General features: G+C 42.9%; 1 protein-coding gene across 2 annotated transcripts; it reads right to left on the bottom strand.

The window, feature by feature from the left end:
• Positions 1-3,123: 3,123 nt before the first annotated feature.
• LOC118417942 (Fanconi anemia core complex-associated protein 24-like) lies at positions 3,124-11,676 on the bottom strand. Of its 2 annotated transcripts, none has more exons than XM_035823706.1 (6): positions 11,480-11,676; positions 7,657-7,796; positions 5,991-6,128; positions 5,235-5,379; positions 4,630-4,661; positions 3,124-3,856 (listed from the first exon to the last, which is right to left on the bottom strand). In XM_035823706.1, the coding sequence occupies exons 1-6, from the start codon at positions 11,634-11,636 to the stop codon at positions 3,752-3,754; spliced, it is 717 nt and encodes a 238-aa protein (XP_035679599.1). In that variant the 5' UTR covers positions 11,637-11,676; the 3' UTR covers positions 3,124-3,751. The 2 variants fall into 2 exon arrangements, with proteins under 2 accessions (XP_035679599.1, XP_035679598.1); XM_035823705.1 differs by having other exon boundaries at positions 5,976-6,128; positions 11,480-11,675.
• Positions 11,677-11,682: the final 6 nt, after the last annotated feature.

Below are 11,682 nucleotides of genomic sequence, written 5' to 3'. Positions count from 1 at the left end.
TAATTGCACACCTATCCCAGGCCCAATGACGTGCATGCAAATACCTGTGCTACAGTCTTATCTTCTGTAACATTTGAGTAAGACTAAGACCTTTGGCCAATGGAGTGTTTGCACTCACATGATAGTTACGTATGTACTGTCCACCATGTTAGATTTCTTCTTTTCTTTATTCGGGTTGTAACAAAACAATACACTGTGGGCACTAGCATAGGCAGCATGGATGGTATCGTGGCCACAGACATATAAATATACAATAAAAAATGAACATGTGTATATACAATTAATAGAATGAAATAGTTTTTACAATAAAAGCAGGTTAAGCTAACACTTGTGCATGACATGTTAGATGTTCAACCTAACATTGTTGGATGCTTCGGCTATTTACCAACTTGGTTCATGTCTGACCAGACCACCTCGGCCCAACACCCCGGTCAACTTGGCCGAACACCCTAACCCTAATCATTGGGCCGAGTTGACCAGGGTGTTGAGCTGAGTTAGTGAATAGTTTATTTGTAGATACATGGCAGCCAGCAGCTGAATTGTGTATCCATTACAAACATTCTTGATAAAAAGACCTTGATATTACTTAAGATCTATTACCTATACAGTCAAACCTGTATTAGGGGCCACCTTTACAGAGGGGCCACCTGTCCATAGTGGCCACTTTTTGTCGGTCCCTTGGGTATTTTATCTACAAGTTGCCACCTCTATACAGAGGCCACCTGTCTATAGTGGCCAAATTTGTCCGGTCCCTTGAGTGGCCGCTATAGACAGGTTTGACTGTATATTTATTGGGTACCTACTGGCCGGCAAAATACACCAGATGATTATTACCAGACGATTATATCAGAGTTGACTTGGCTGAGTTCAACTTGGTCAAACTGTCCTGATCCCTCTTCAACGATTAAGTACTGTAAATTTCACCTAGTAGCTTTCTTTGGTACTTCAGGAGTGCTTTTGCTTTGGTGCCACCTGTTATGAACACACTGTGGGCACCATTTTTGACAATTTTTTGTATCATGTTACTCACCATCATGTCGTTCTGTGCCAGTACAGCAGCCAGGTCATGGCTTTTATGTCACTTATATCATGTTATATCTTATTGTAGTCAACAGCTACTCTCCAAGCAGAGGTTGGTGGGGAAAATCTTGACTTTTTCCTAGTTTATATGACATCTTTTTCTATCAACCTCCTGATGGCATATAAGGAAAAGGTCACGATTTTCCCCACCAACCTCTGCTTGGCCAATCAATGGCCATAGTGCCCAAAAGTCACAACAGAATGCCTATTTGAGTTTTAGCTTCACAGTCAGCTTTCACAATATTCTAGTTTTGCCAGACAATACAATGGGACAATCCAATGAACTCATCCTCAAAACCTTTCATTTATTTTAATTTTTCATACGAACAATTCAGTTTCCATTATACGTTGCCAATCTTCATACATTTACCTTTAAACATTTCTGGTCATCCAAAATTGGCCATGATAAATGTTGCCAACATCCCCCATACAGACCCTCATTCATGCCATCAAAAATTTTAGAACCAAAATATTACGTGAGGGTGACCAAATCACATCCCCAGACTCAAGGCTTAGGTTTCTCCATACGTGACAGCAGTCATGAAGTTCATGCACCACTTTTGGGGAGCAACTTTTATGTTATGTGGGGTCGAATGGCTGAGTGGCTATTACAGCATACAAGAGGTTGAAGAGGTTACTGGTTCGATTCCTGCCTAGATAGACATTTCGTCCTTGGCACTTAACATGACTTCCATCACACCAAGGAGGTTGATTTTCATCATCATCATCGCGGGCTGCTTGCCCGGACCAAGTCCACCCTCTCCTTCCAGACATCTCTGTCCCCCATAGCATTCTTTAGATCCTCGACCCGCAACCCCACATCACAAGCAAGCTGGTCTATGTAGGTCAGTCGAGGTCGCCAAGCATGTGTATACCCGTGTGCTGGCTTCCACAGGTTGATTTTAACCTATTAACCTCCTTGATCACACCAGCCCAGGTGTAAAATGGGTACCTGACTTTGGCTCTATCTAGACACCAGCTTTATTTAGGGTGATGTCTTTAGGAAGGTAAAAGTAAAGGCAATACAGGTGAAGAACAGAGGGTTGGGCTCAGTCTTCCAATACTGTGGCCCATACACAGATGTGTACTAACTATCCCTAAAAGCCTCAAAAAGGCTACAGGACCTTTAGCTTTGCCTTACAACTCATGCTACAAATCCCAACGTTACAGCAACTTTAAAAGACTGAAAAAAAACTAAAATATAAGAAGTTAGCAAAATATTCAATAGCAAGTGTTCCACTGCCTATGGCTCGGTCAAACTCAGACATTTGACTTTCTCTGACCCTACATTTGGATAACTCCTCTATGTATAGCAATGACCTACTTCAAATAACACCAGGCAATGTGCCAGCTTAGCTCTGGGCAGCAAGGGGGAAGCAGAAATCGGGGCCAAGGACATGACAACCTCAGGTCGTTGCACCTTGCAGAGCTGTGTGCCACTGTCTGAAGCAGTCATCGTTCAGCAGTGGTTTGTGGCAAATGAGGACAAATGTTAACAAATATGTAAATAGCAGATGTCGATGCTTTAGAGGAAGAGTGGGGGGGTTCGAAGCAATGTGCCAAGTTCACCGGGCCCGTGATCGATGGACTTGACAGTGGCATTCCAGACAAGGTTGCGCCAAGCGGGGGACCTCGGCTTATTTTGCATGTTCCTGTTGGCAGAGATCCGTTTTCAAACGCAGCGTCTGGGACAGCTGGGGGCTTGTTTTGGACTGGAACTTTCAAAGATACATCCAAAGCACTACATTTGTAGTGCTTTGGGCTAGCCTGAGTACCATCCTATTTCTAATGGGGCTCCTTAAAATCATCTCATCACGTGCATATATATTCAAGTCCGTATGAGGTCTTAGTATAAGTCTTAGCCTCCACACGTATACCAGGCTCCAGGGGTATTTTTTTCATGTGGAGCATGCCTGGTTGCGGCTAAGACTTCCACGGACCTCATAAGGACTTGAATATATACACACGTGTGAACCAACCTAAAGTAAGAAACTGTGACTGCAAAGGTTCAACTTTCAAAGGTACATCTACATCCTTGTGGCGGATTCATAAACTCAGAAGATTTAATCATTTTATTAATCATTTGACCAATCACGGATCTGTTTTGAAAGGCATTGTCTGGGACACTTACATCTTTTGGAGTGAGCAGTTCACCTTTCATAGATCATCTGGGGTTATTGATATACAGATGTATGTATAACATGCAACAACAATGTACAATGTACAAGTTACTACAACAAAGCAGTTTGTTGATTTTATCATATAATGATTAATTTGATGTACATCAACTGAATATGTTCATGTGATGACATGAAAAGGTGCTGGCTTTTCATTTGAACAACATGTTGGATAAAAGCGCACATCTGTGAAGCACACGAAGACACCTTTGCTTAATCCATTCACCTGTTAACATGGTGGCAAGGGGATTCAACTCATAATTATCAAGACGTCAATGACAAGCCTGAATTAGATACTATAATTGTATCATGAACAGTAAACATGGAAGGAAAAGGCTGATGAGGCTCAGTTTTTCAAGATCTCCTCTTCTGTATCTTTCCTCTCATAATAAATAATGCAGATTTTAAATTAAGTCATATGAAACTGTCATTATGAAGAACTTTGGCAGCATTGGCAGTGTTTTCCGTGTAAATAGCTGCAACAAAGGGCACTGTCATCTGTTGGTCCCCTCCAAGGAAAGCCATCCTTTCTGTGTCTGATATGAGATGAAATCTCTGATCTGTGCAGCTCCGGCCCTGCCCACCACACCTGCCAACTCCTAAACATGTGACAAATTAGAAAATATCATCGTCAGGACATAACTTCCTTATGAACTTGACTCCTGGGGTGACTACCCCACATGGTACTGTAACACAATGTTCAACATGAACTAAGTTTCTCTAAAGTCGAAATACCACCCATAAAATTCAAAACTTCAACAGCATTTTCTTCAGGTCATGAATAGTGCAGCAAATTTTCATTAAAGACTCTAAATGAACGGAAATTGTTTTTAGAGGGTCAAAATGTCCTGTGAGAGCATGCTCAGAACCCGGAACATTCCTCGCACCTCATTATAGTTGAAAATCAACAGGATACAATAAAATTTTGAGCTGGCGTCAGCCCTGGTTCATGTCAGTACTGGTAAGGTGTCGCTACAGTTCAATGCAGCCAACATCCTGTTTTGTATGATGACCCAACTTCTCCATTTTCCACACTGCGGGAGATGTCACTTTGTCGCAGCTCTACAAATGTACAATGTATACGTACGTCTTCTGGGCTCAAAATACTGGGCACATCTACTGTGTTTCGGTTAGGTATACCAGAGCACCTATGCAAAAAAAAACAATGAATTTCGAGCCCTAATCTTCAACTTTGCCTCTCCTTCTGAACTTCATGCGAACTCAAGTTAATTGCTACATATGGGAATAATTTCTTTTACATTGTGGCAAAATATAGCTTCCTTTGCAGCTGTTACGTTGGCCTATTGCCATTCTAGGGACCTATGATGTGTGACGAATCTTCGGAAATGAAAATAAAATGTGTAAAACTTACTTTTTCTGAAGCCTGGCATATCCCGTGTAAACCTGTCAAGGAAGAATCTGTTTTAATGCATTGAAATGAAAGATACATTTTCTCTCTAACTATTAATAAAGAAAGCTACATGAGCAGATACATTTTTATCAAAATGCTTCATACAGTGAATAGGAATAGTTTAATCAGGTTGGTACATCTTTGAGTATTCAAGGTTCTTTGTAGGAAACCAAGGCTGTATAGTGTTTTCCAAAAAGAGTATGCTAATGGACCATTCCCATTGAACACTTTTTGAACGCCTCCATCTAAAACATGTAGATGTAGCCTTAGTGACTTAGCGACAAAAGTAGCACATTTTTTCCAGGCTGTTCTGAGAGAATTTCAGGGCCAAAAAGCTTAACCAAAGTCAGTCGTTATCATCAGCTAAATGGCGGCGCCAGTTCTATCTTACTACTGGCACTGTTTTTGACGGAGGTGTTCAAAATAGAACCATGATCGAACAGGGTCCGAGGCTTCAGGATCGATCTATTGATATTATGGTAGGTCATGTTTAAATCATGTACAAAGAAGCTGTTACAATATGTTTCTTACAGAAATCTTAAGGAAGGAAAGTTCTAAACTCTCACTTTTAAACTTTGCGAGCAGCTGTTTCGCTTTGACCCCTCCTAGTCGTGGAAAGCACTGCAGTACTCGGTAAATGGTTGTCTCCACAGGGGGCGCTTTTTTCTTCCTCAGGAAGGGGTTTCCGCTGTGTCGGCTGTCTTCGTTTACCTTGGAGGGAGTTGAAGAGAAAGGAAACTGATCAAGGGTGATACAGAATCTGCATTACTAATAGAAACAGATTGTTTGTTGTTCTTGTACCATACACTTCTAGTTCTACTTCTGCAAGTTCTAGTCACTTGTACAGTGTCTAATTATAAAATAATCCTGCGGGTAAGGGTTCAAGCACCTCCTTGCATCACTGTCTGGTGTAGCAATTGTCCTTCCAGATAGGGAAGTAAAGCTTTTTTCAAGGTGAAGCCTCAAACATTTTACACCTAAAAGAACCCAACACACATGTTTTTTGTAAGTCTTGGGTGATGTCTTCATTCTCAGTGCAAAAGATGTGCCGATGTATGTGAAGAATACTTTTAACTTAATACCAGTTCTCTACAAGGTTTCTAAGGAAGCAGGAAGTTTCAATAAAAAGTACTTTTTTTGCAATCAGAACTTTGTAGTTGGTATACCTATCATCTCAGTGCATTACTTTTCTTTTACCTGTTAAAGGTTTCAATGCAAAGATATTTCAAGTTGCCACGTTATGAGGCAGCCAAACCTGTCAATGCCTATATAGTTGTGTATCTAAAAATGTCATAAATGTGTGTTACCATGGCAACCAGCACCTGCGCTGCCTCGGACTGCGAGCAGACGGGTAAGAGCTTCATGCCCAGCTCCAGCACCACGAACCTCTGCACAGCCGGGAAGTACTGGTCTGTCATGGCCGTCTTGTCCACCAGGATCACACCTCGGATATACTCCACCTGGGGATGGCAACGGAAACTTGACGTGGGAAGTCTGCAGAGTGATTGCTGCACTTGTACACTGACTAAGTTACTATAATGTCTGTTGTTTCCCATATTGTTTCCATAGTGACTCCCAAATTGTCTTGTCTACCAGGATCACACCTCGGATATACTCCACCTGGGGAAGGCAATAGAAAGTTGATATGGGAAGTCTTAGCCTGTTAAATCTTGCTTATAGCAGCCCGCCCAACATCTGCCGGCCTCTGCAGGGAGGGGCCAGTTACAGCCCGGACAGCAGAGTTTGTGTTGCACAGAATAAGGAAGTCTGCAGAGTGATAGATTAAGGAAGGTCCGCTAGCCTCTACCAGGCTCCCTGGATCGCTGGTCAAATAGTAGAAATTGTACTAATAGAGGAAATAGTGTGGTAGGGTTGGCCAGCCAGAGGAGTTAGCAAGTGACTCCCTAGCATAATACGAGGGTGAGTCAGAAAGTAATGCAAGTGGTTTCATAACAGACTCGTTTTTTAATCAATTGCGTTGAAATTTGGCACAAAAGTAGAGGCACATGTCTTCTTGAGTTTGAATGTTTTAAATTTGGTCTTTATCATTTTATGAGCAACTGAGTTGATTTCAAGATGAACACACCCTTGGTAGCTTGTCAGGCTATAAATTCCTTTAAATCCGACCCACTGAAAATCACTGTAGGAGATTGAAATTACACATGTATGATAACAAAGGTCTCTATAGGTTGGGTGCCAATTTTCATCTCTGAACTCTAAATGGTTCTTTATTTACAGCTGCTAGGATGGAGTAAGTTGTATTATAGAGCTGTTGGATTTATACACGAATTCGTGAGTTGTTGGTTAAAAGACTATTTTCCATCAGCCAAAGGAAACGAAACTTTACACAGTTATTAACTGTTTAAAGGCCAATAAGGGTGCTAAGTTTTATTTCTCTCTGTATATGGAAAAGAAGGCTACAGAAACTTTTAATCATTACACCGCAAATCTCATGACCCTGACGACCATGTATACCTCACTCTACACCAGCAACGAAAAAAGAAAAACTGATCGGATTTCAGAGTTGAAAATAAGTATGTGGCCTACAGAGAAATGCAGCTTATTACATGTGCAGGCTCAGTCTCCTACAATAGCAAGAATTTGTTTAGGGAATTCCTTAATTGTAGGTTAATTGGACCTCACTTTTCTTCTGACGGGGTTCCAAGGGTATGGCCATCTTGAAAGCAGCTCACTCACTCATAAAATAATGAACAACAAATCTAGATATTTCAATCTCAAGAGGAGATTTGTCTCTAACTTGGTGCCAAATTTCAACTCATTCGATCAAAAAACGAGTCTGCTATGAAACCACTTGCATTACTTTCTGACTCACCCTCGTATCTCCTCTTTTAGTCCAATTTCCACTATGTGACCAGAAGCCTGATAGAGGCTAGGTTTGCTACACTTGTGATAGAAAGAAATTGGAGCAAACAAAAATGAAAAAAAGCTCTTTGAAAGCAGAACAAATAGCAAGTAAGCTGGACTTACACGTCTTAGCTTGACAATCTTCTTCTTGAAAGTGTTTCCTTCGACCAGGTCCACTTCAGTGATGTACACCACCGCAGTCCGGTCACCTGTGTGGAAGTCCACCACACCCAGTCCGTCCTCTACAAGGATCTGAACTTTTCCTGAGGGAAGAGTCAAAACACAGTTAAGGGTTTGTCTAGTCATCATGAGGAGATTCTCTCCTGTATTTTCAACGCATGATCAAATTTGTTTTTTTTCCTCAATGCAATTGGATTCCTATCTCCCTTGTGATGGCTTGTGTCGGGGCTGGACATGGTGAAAATGTGTTGTGGGAGTGTCACCCTCAAAAACCTTTTCTCGCTAAACCTAAGAGAAATTTTATTATCAAACTCTAATTAGTTTACAAGCAAAATGTGACCCTCAACTGCAGAAAAACAATGCTTAAGAAGGTCAAGGTAGTATGGCGACGTGTCCCAGCTTCACTACCAACAGGGCTGCAAAAGTTGCCCCTGGTACTTACACACGGGATGACTTCATCTTTGCTAGTGATGAATGACTTGCAACTTGGATTGGGCCCTTAGGCGCAAAACTAACACTTAAGTATGGTACAGGTCGTTTCTGGAGATAAAATTGTCCATGGGGTTATCTAAGGGCATCAGAGATTATTCAGGTCATCTAAGGTGAAGGTAAAGGTGAAGGTGAAGGTCCAGCCTACCCTTCATGCTAAGCAGTACCGAATGGCTTACTGTTTTGCCCTGGGCATGTCCGTCTTGTGCAACATTAAATGTGTGAAAGACTCCAGACTTGTTGGGGTTGAGACCTTAGGAATGAACTTAAACTAAAGAAGATGGCACAGGTCATTTCAGGCAGGGTTCTCCGCAGAATTTTTTAGTATAATGGAGGGGCTGGCAAACATAACCCGAACCAACGCGCTACACTTTCATGAAAATGGGTTCATTTTACAATGACATAGGGTGTCAAATACTACAAGACTTAGTATAATGTATTATAGAGATTCCTTTGTTGTGAAGTGGCAAAACGACTATTGTTTTGATCATCACCCATTCACAAGTTTTTGCAGAAAATGCCGACTGAAAAAGTGATGCGACTTGACACAAAAATCTGTGAATTTTAGCAAAACTAGCTAACCAAGAACCCTGAGTGAGATGCCCTTATAGAGGGCTTTGCTCAGTACTAGTTTGAGATTGAGACTGAGAAGAAAATAGGGAAGATTTCAAAAGTAGTATAGTGGAGCTGGACTAGGGGTATAGAGGAGGGCCTCCCTTATTCCATCCTCTGGGGAGGACTCTGTTTCAGGTGAAGTTCAAAAGTGCTCCCACAGCTGGATAAGCCTCCCTTTCCACTAGACTGTGATCACTAATCGACCGTACTGTGACCAAAATTGGATTTGTGCGACCCGTGAAATATTACGCAAGCTGTAAAAATAAGAATCAAAAACCAACAAAACATAAAACAATTTCTTCTTCATTTAGTATGAACTTCTGAGAACAGGTTTGTCAAACTGAATGGTTAGCTTGCTGAGCGGTCATTGCCTCCAGTGGAAAGGTGGTGTAAACAGCAGTGAGGAGTGACCTAATCTCCAAGCAGATTCCTCCGGTGGCATAAAACAGTAACATAAGCTGGGGAAGGACTTCAGCCGGCAGAGGGGTATAATTGGCCACCGCGGAATCTAACACAGAACGGAACGGGTCAAAGGCAGTGGGAGGGGCGATCTTTTCAGAAACGTGTTTCTGCTCCTCCTAGTATTCACTTACCTCCAACGTGCAAATTGGCTAAATTTGGCCGGGATTATCGATTTACAACCCTTCCGAGCCAGTATCTGGGACAAACGCGGCGATCCGCGCCAGTTCACAGCGGGGGCTTCCCCCCGAGATCGCTGGAGCAGACCACATCACAGCGCACGAAGACAACGTATCGACATATGAAATTATTAGTTGTACACAAATAATACTATATTTACTAGTTGTTACTTGTATATATCTCGCAATAAAAGCTGTGTTTTAACTAAACACTTCCTGTGTCATTTTTTCTTGTCTGCAACTTCGAATCTTTACCGATCAAATACGCTTGGATTCGGTTCAAGGACCCACGCTCGTCACTTTTGACGCCAGAAATCGGCGTGTAAAAATGTAGACAGAACTTGAAATTTTGGAAAGATATCCACATAATCAGCACGTGTATTTGCAGTGAAGCCGATTTGAATCATTTTTAACGGCGACCGGCGACGATCTCAGACTACAAACAAACGGGCGCCATAGCTTCGTGAAATGTTGGGGAAATCGACGTCAGCGCCCCCCTCCCCACTGCACTTGCGTCCTGTCGCATCGTGCTCAGTCGGACGTTTTGCTGTTGTTTTCCTTCAGTACGTAGTCAGTTATTGACACCAAAGAAACAAAAAAAATCCCTAAATGTCACAGAAAACACAATGAACTCTTGCAGCCGACCCGAGACGGGATCCCTGGCCCCGCACGCCCGGAGTAATTAGCACCTTCTTCCTAACGCAGTTTGATTGCCTGATAATTGCCTTTGACCCATTCCGTTCTGTGGCAGATTCCGCGGTGGCCAATTTTACCCCTCTGCCGGCTGAAGTCCTTCCCCAGCTTATGTTACTGTTTTATGCCACCGGAGGAATCTGCTTGGAGATTAGAGTGACCCCTCATGTCAGCTGTCTACCCTGAGCATGATCTCATGTCAAACACCAAAGCTGTGGTGAATCAATCTTCCTGACAGGGTTACGACCTTGGGGAATGGACTAAAACTAAAGAAGACGTACAGGTCAGTGTAGGTTAAGGGGAAGTATTTTCCCACAACAACAAGGTTCACTTAAATTATAAAATGCTGGGCTGTCTACCAGGCCAGGCTACCTGGCCTGTCTACCTGGCCTGTCTACCTGGCCTGGCTATCACGTCAGGCTACTCAGATCCCCCATTCATAGCCCAATCATGTCGCACTCAGCCAAAATAGCTGATTGACAGGCATAGTAATTGCTAATCTCCAACCCTGCCAGTGACCTGAGGTTGGCCTGTCCACCACTGGCTGGGCCCTTCGGGAATAGACAGATAGACAGGCCAGGTAGCCTGGTCTGGTAGACAGCCTAGCCTTTTAAGCGAACCCACAACAACACACACCAAAATCAGCCTGGACTTTCTGACTGGTTACTCCATCCCAAATTTCATGGCGTCTGTGACTATGTGATATTGTGTTACTGAGGTGGTGACGTCACTGCCGTGACATCAGTGTCAAGGGTCATGTGTCAAGGGTCACGTAATATTCTTCTCTTCCATCATCATGGCGCGATTGTGTCAGCACTGTGAACAAGAAAGCTCCCCTTGAATCGAGTTGCATTGTGCCAGTTTACACGAGGCACTTTGCACGATGTACGTCGTTTGTCCTAGGACAGTGGCCTAGGACAGTTTTCGTTTTTGACATGCGGCGCGTGTCCTAGGACACACTTTTTTGCTGGGTAAAATCGAAAATGACGCACTGCGGTGCGCCAGTGTGGCATGTCCGGGAGTGTCAAACTTTAGGAGGAAAAACGTTTTGCGACTTTCTTTATCCTCTTTAGACAGCCTAAAAATACTGTCGCCGGAGAAGTCTTGGACAACAACAGTTGCACGACTATATAACTGTTGTCTGTCTAAATTGGCCCTTAGTCATAGAGTCCATTCCTATGTCATCATCCACCCAACCCATTCTTTTAACGGCTCATCTGCTCCTAATTTAAAATGTCAATCAGGGCTAAAATCATGATCACAAAAGGGTGAAGAACTGTCTCTGATTTGCAATTTATTCAACCCCTCTATCTTTCCTGTGCAATACTTGCCTTGCAGCCCTTTAACCAGAGCAGACCCTCTCCATTTCTCACTAACGATGATGTACCCCGGCGGTACCTTAGCCCCGGCTCTAACAGGGGTACTCTGTGTGATCTGAGACTCGGGAAAACACGAAGAACTCGGTGGAGTTGCAGGAAGTCCGGCCATTTTGAGATTCAAACAGAGCGCCAATAACCTCTGACCTTTGGCGGGA

Source organism: Branchiostoma floridae, chromosome 6, assembly GCF_000003815.2.
Source record: "Branchiostoma floridae strain S238N-H82 chromosome 6, Bfl_VNyyK, whole genome shotgun sequence".
NCBI lineage: Eukaryota > Metazoa > Chordata > Leptocardii > Amphioxiformes > Branchiostomatidae > Branchiostoma > Branchiostoma floridae.
Note: the sequence above shows the minus strand (reverse complement) of the source record. Positions and strands in the feature narration are given on the sequence as shown.

Coding starts and splice junctions, on each gene's coding strand:
- LOC118417942 (XM_035823705.1), bottom strand. CDS start 11,636: ATGGCCGGACTTCCTGCAACTCCACCGAGTTCTTCGTGTTTTCCCGAG. Junction 5,380..5,975: donor CGCAGGTGCTGGTTGCCATG/GTAACACACATT, acceptor ACTCCCTCCAAG/GTAAACGAAGACAGCCGACA. Junction 4,662..5,234: donor GCTGCTCGCAAAGTTTAAAA/GTGAGAGTTTAG, acceptor CTTCCTTGACAG/GTTTACACGGGATATGCCAG.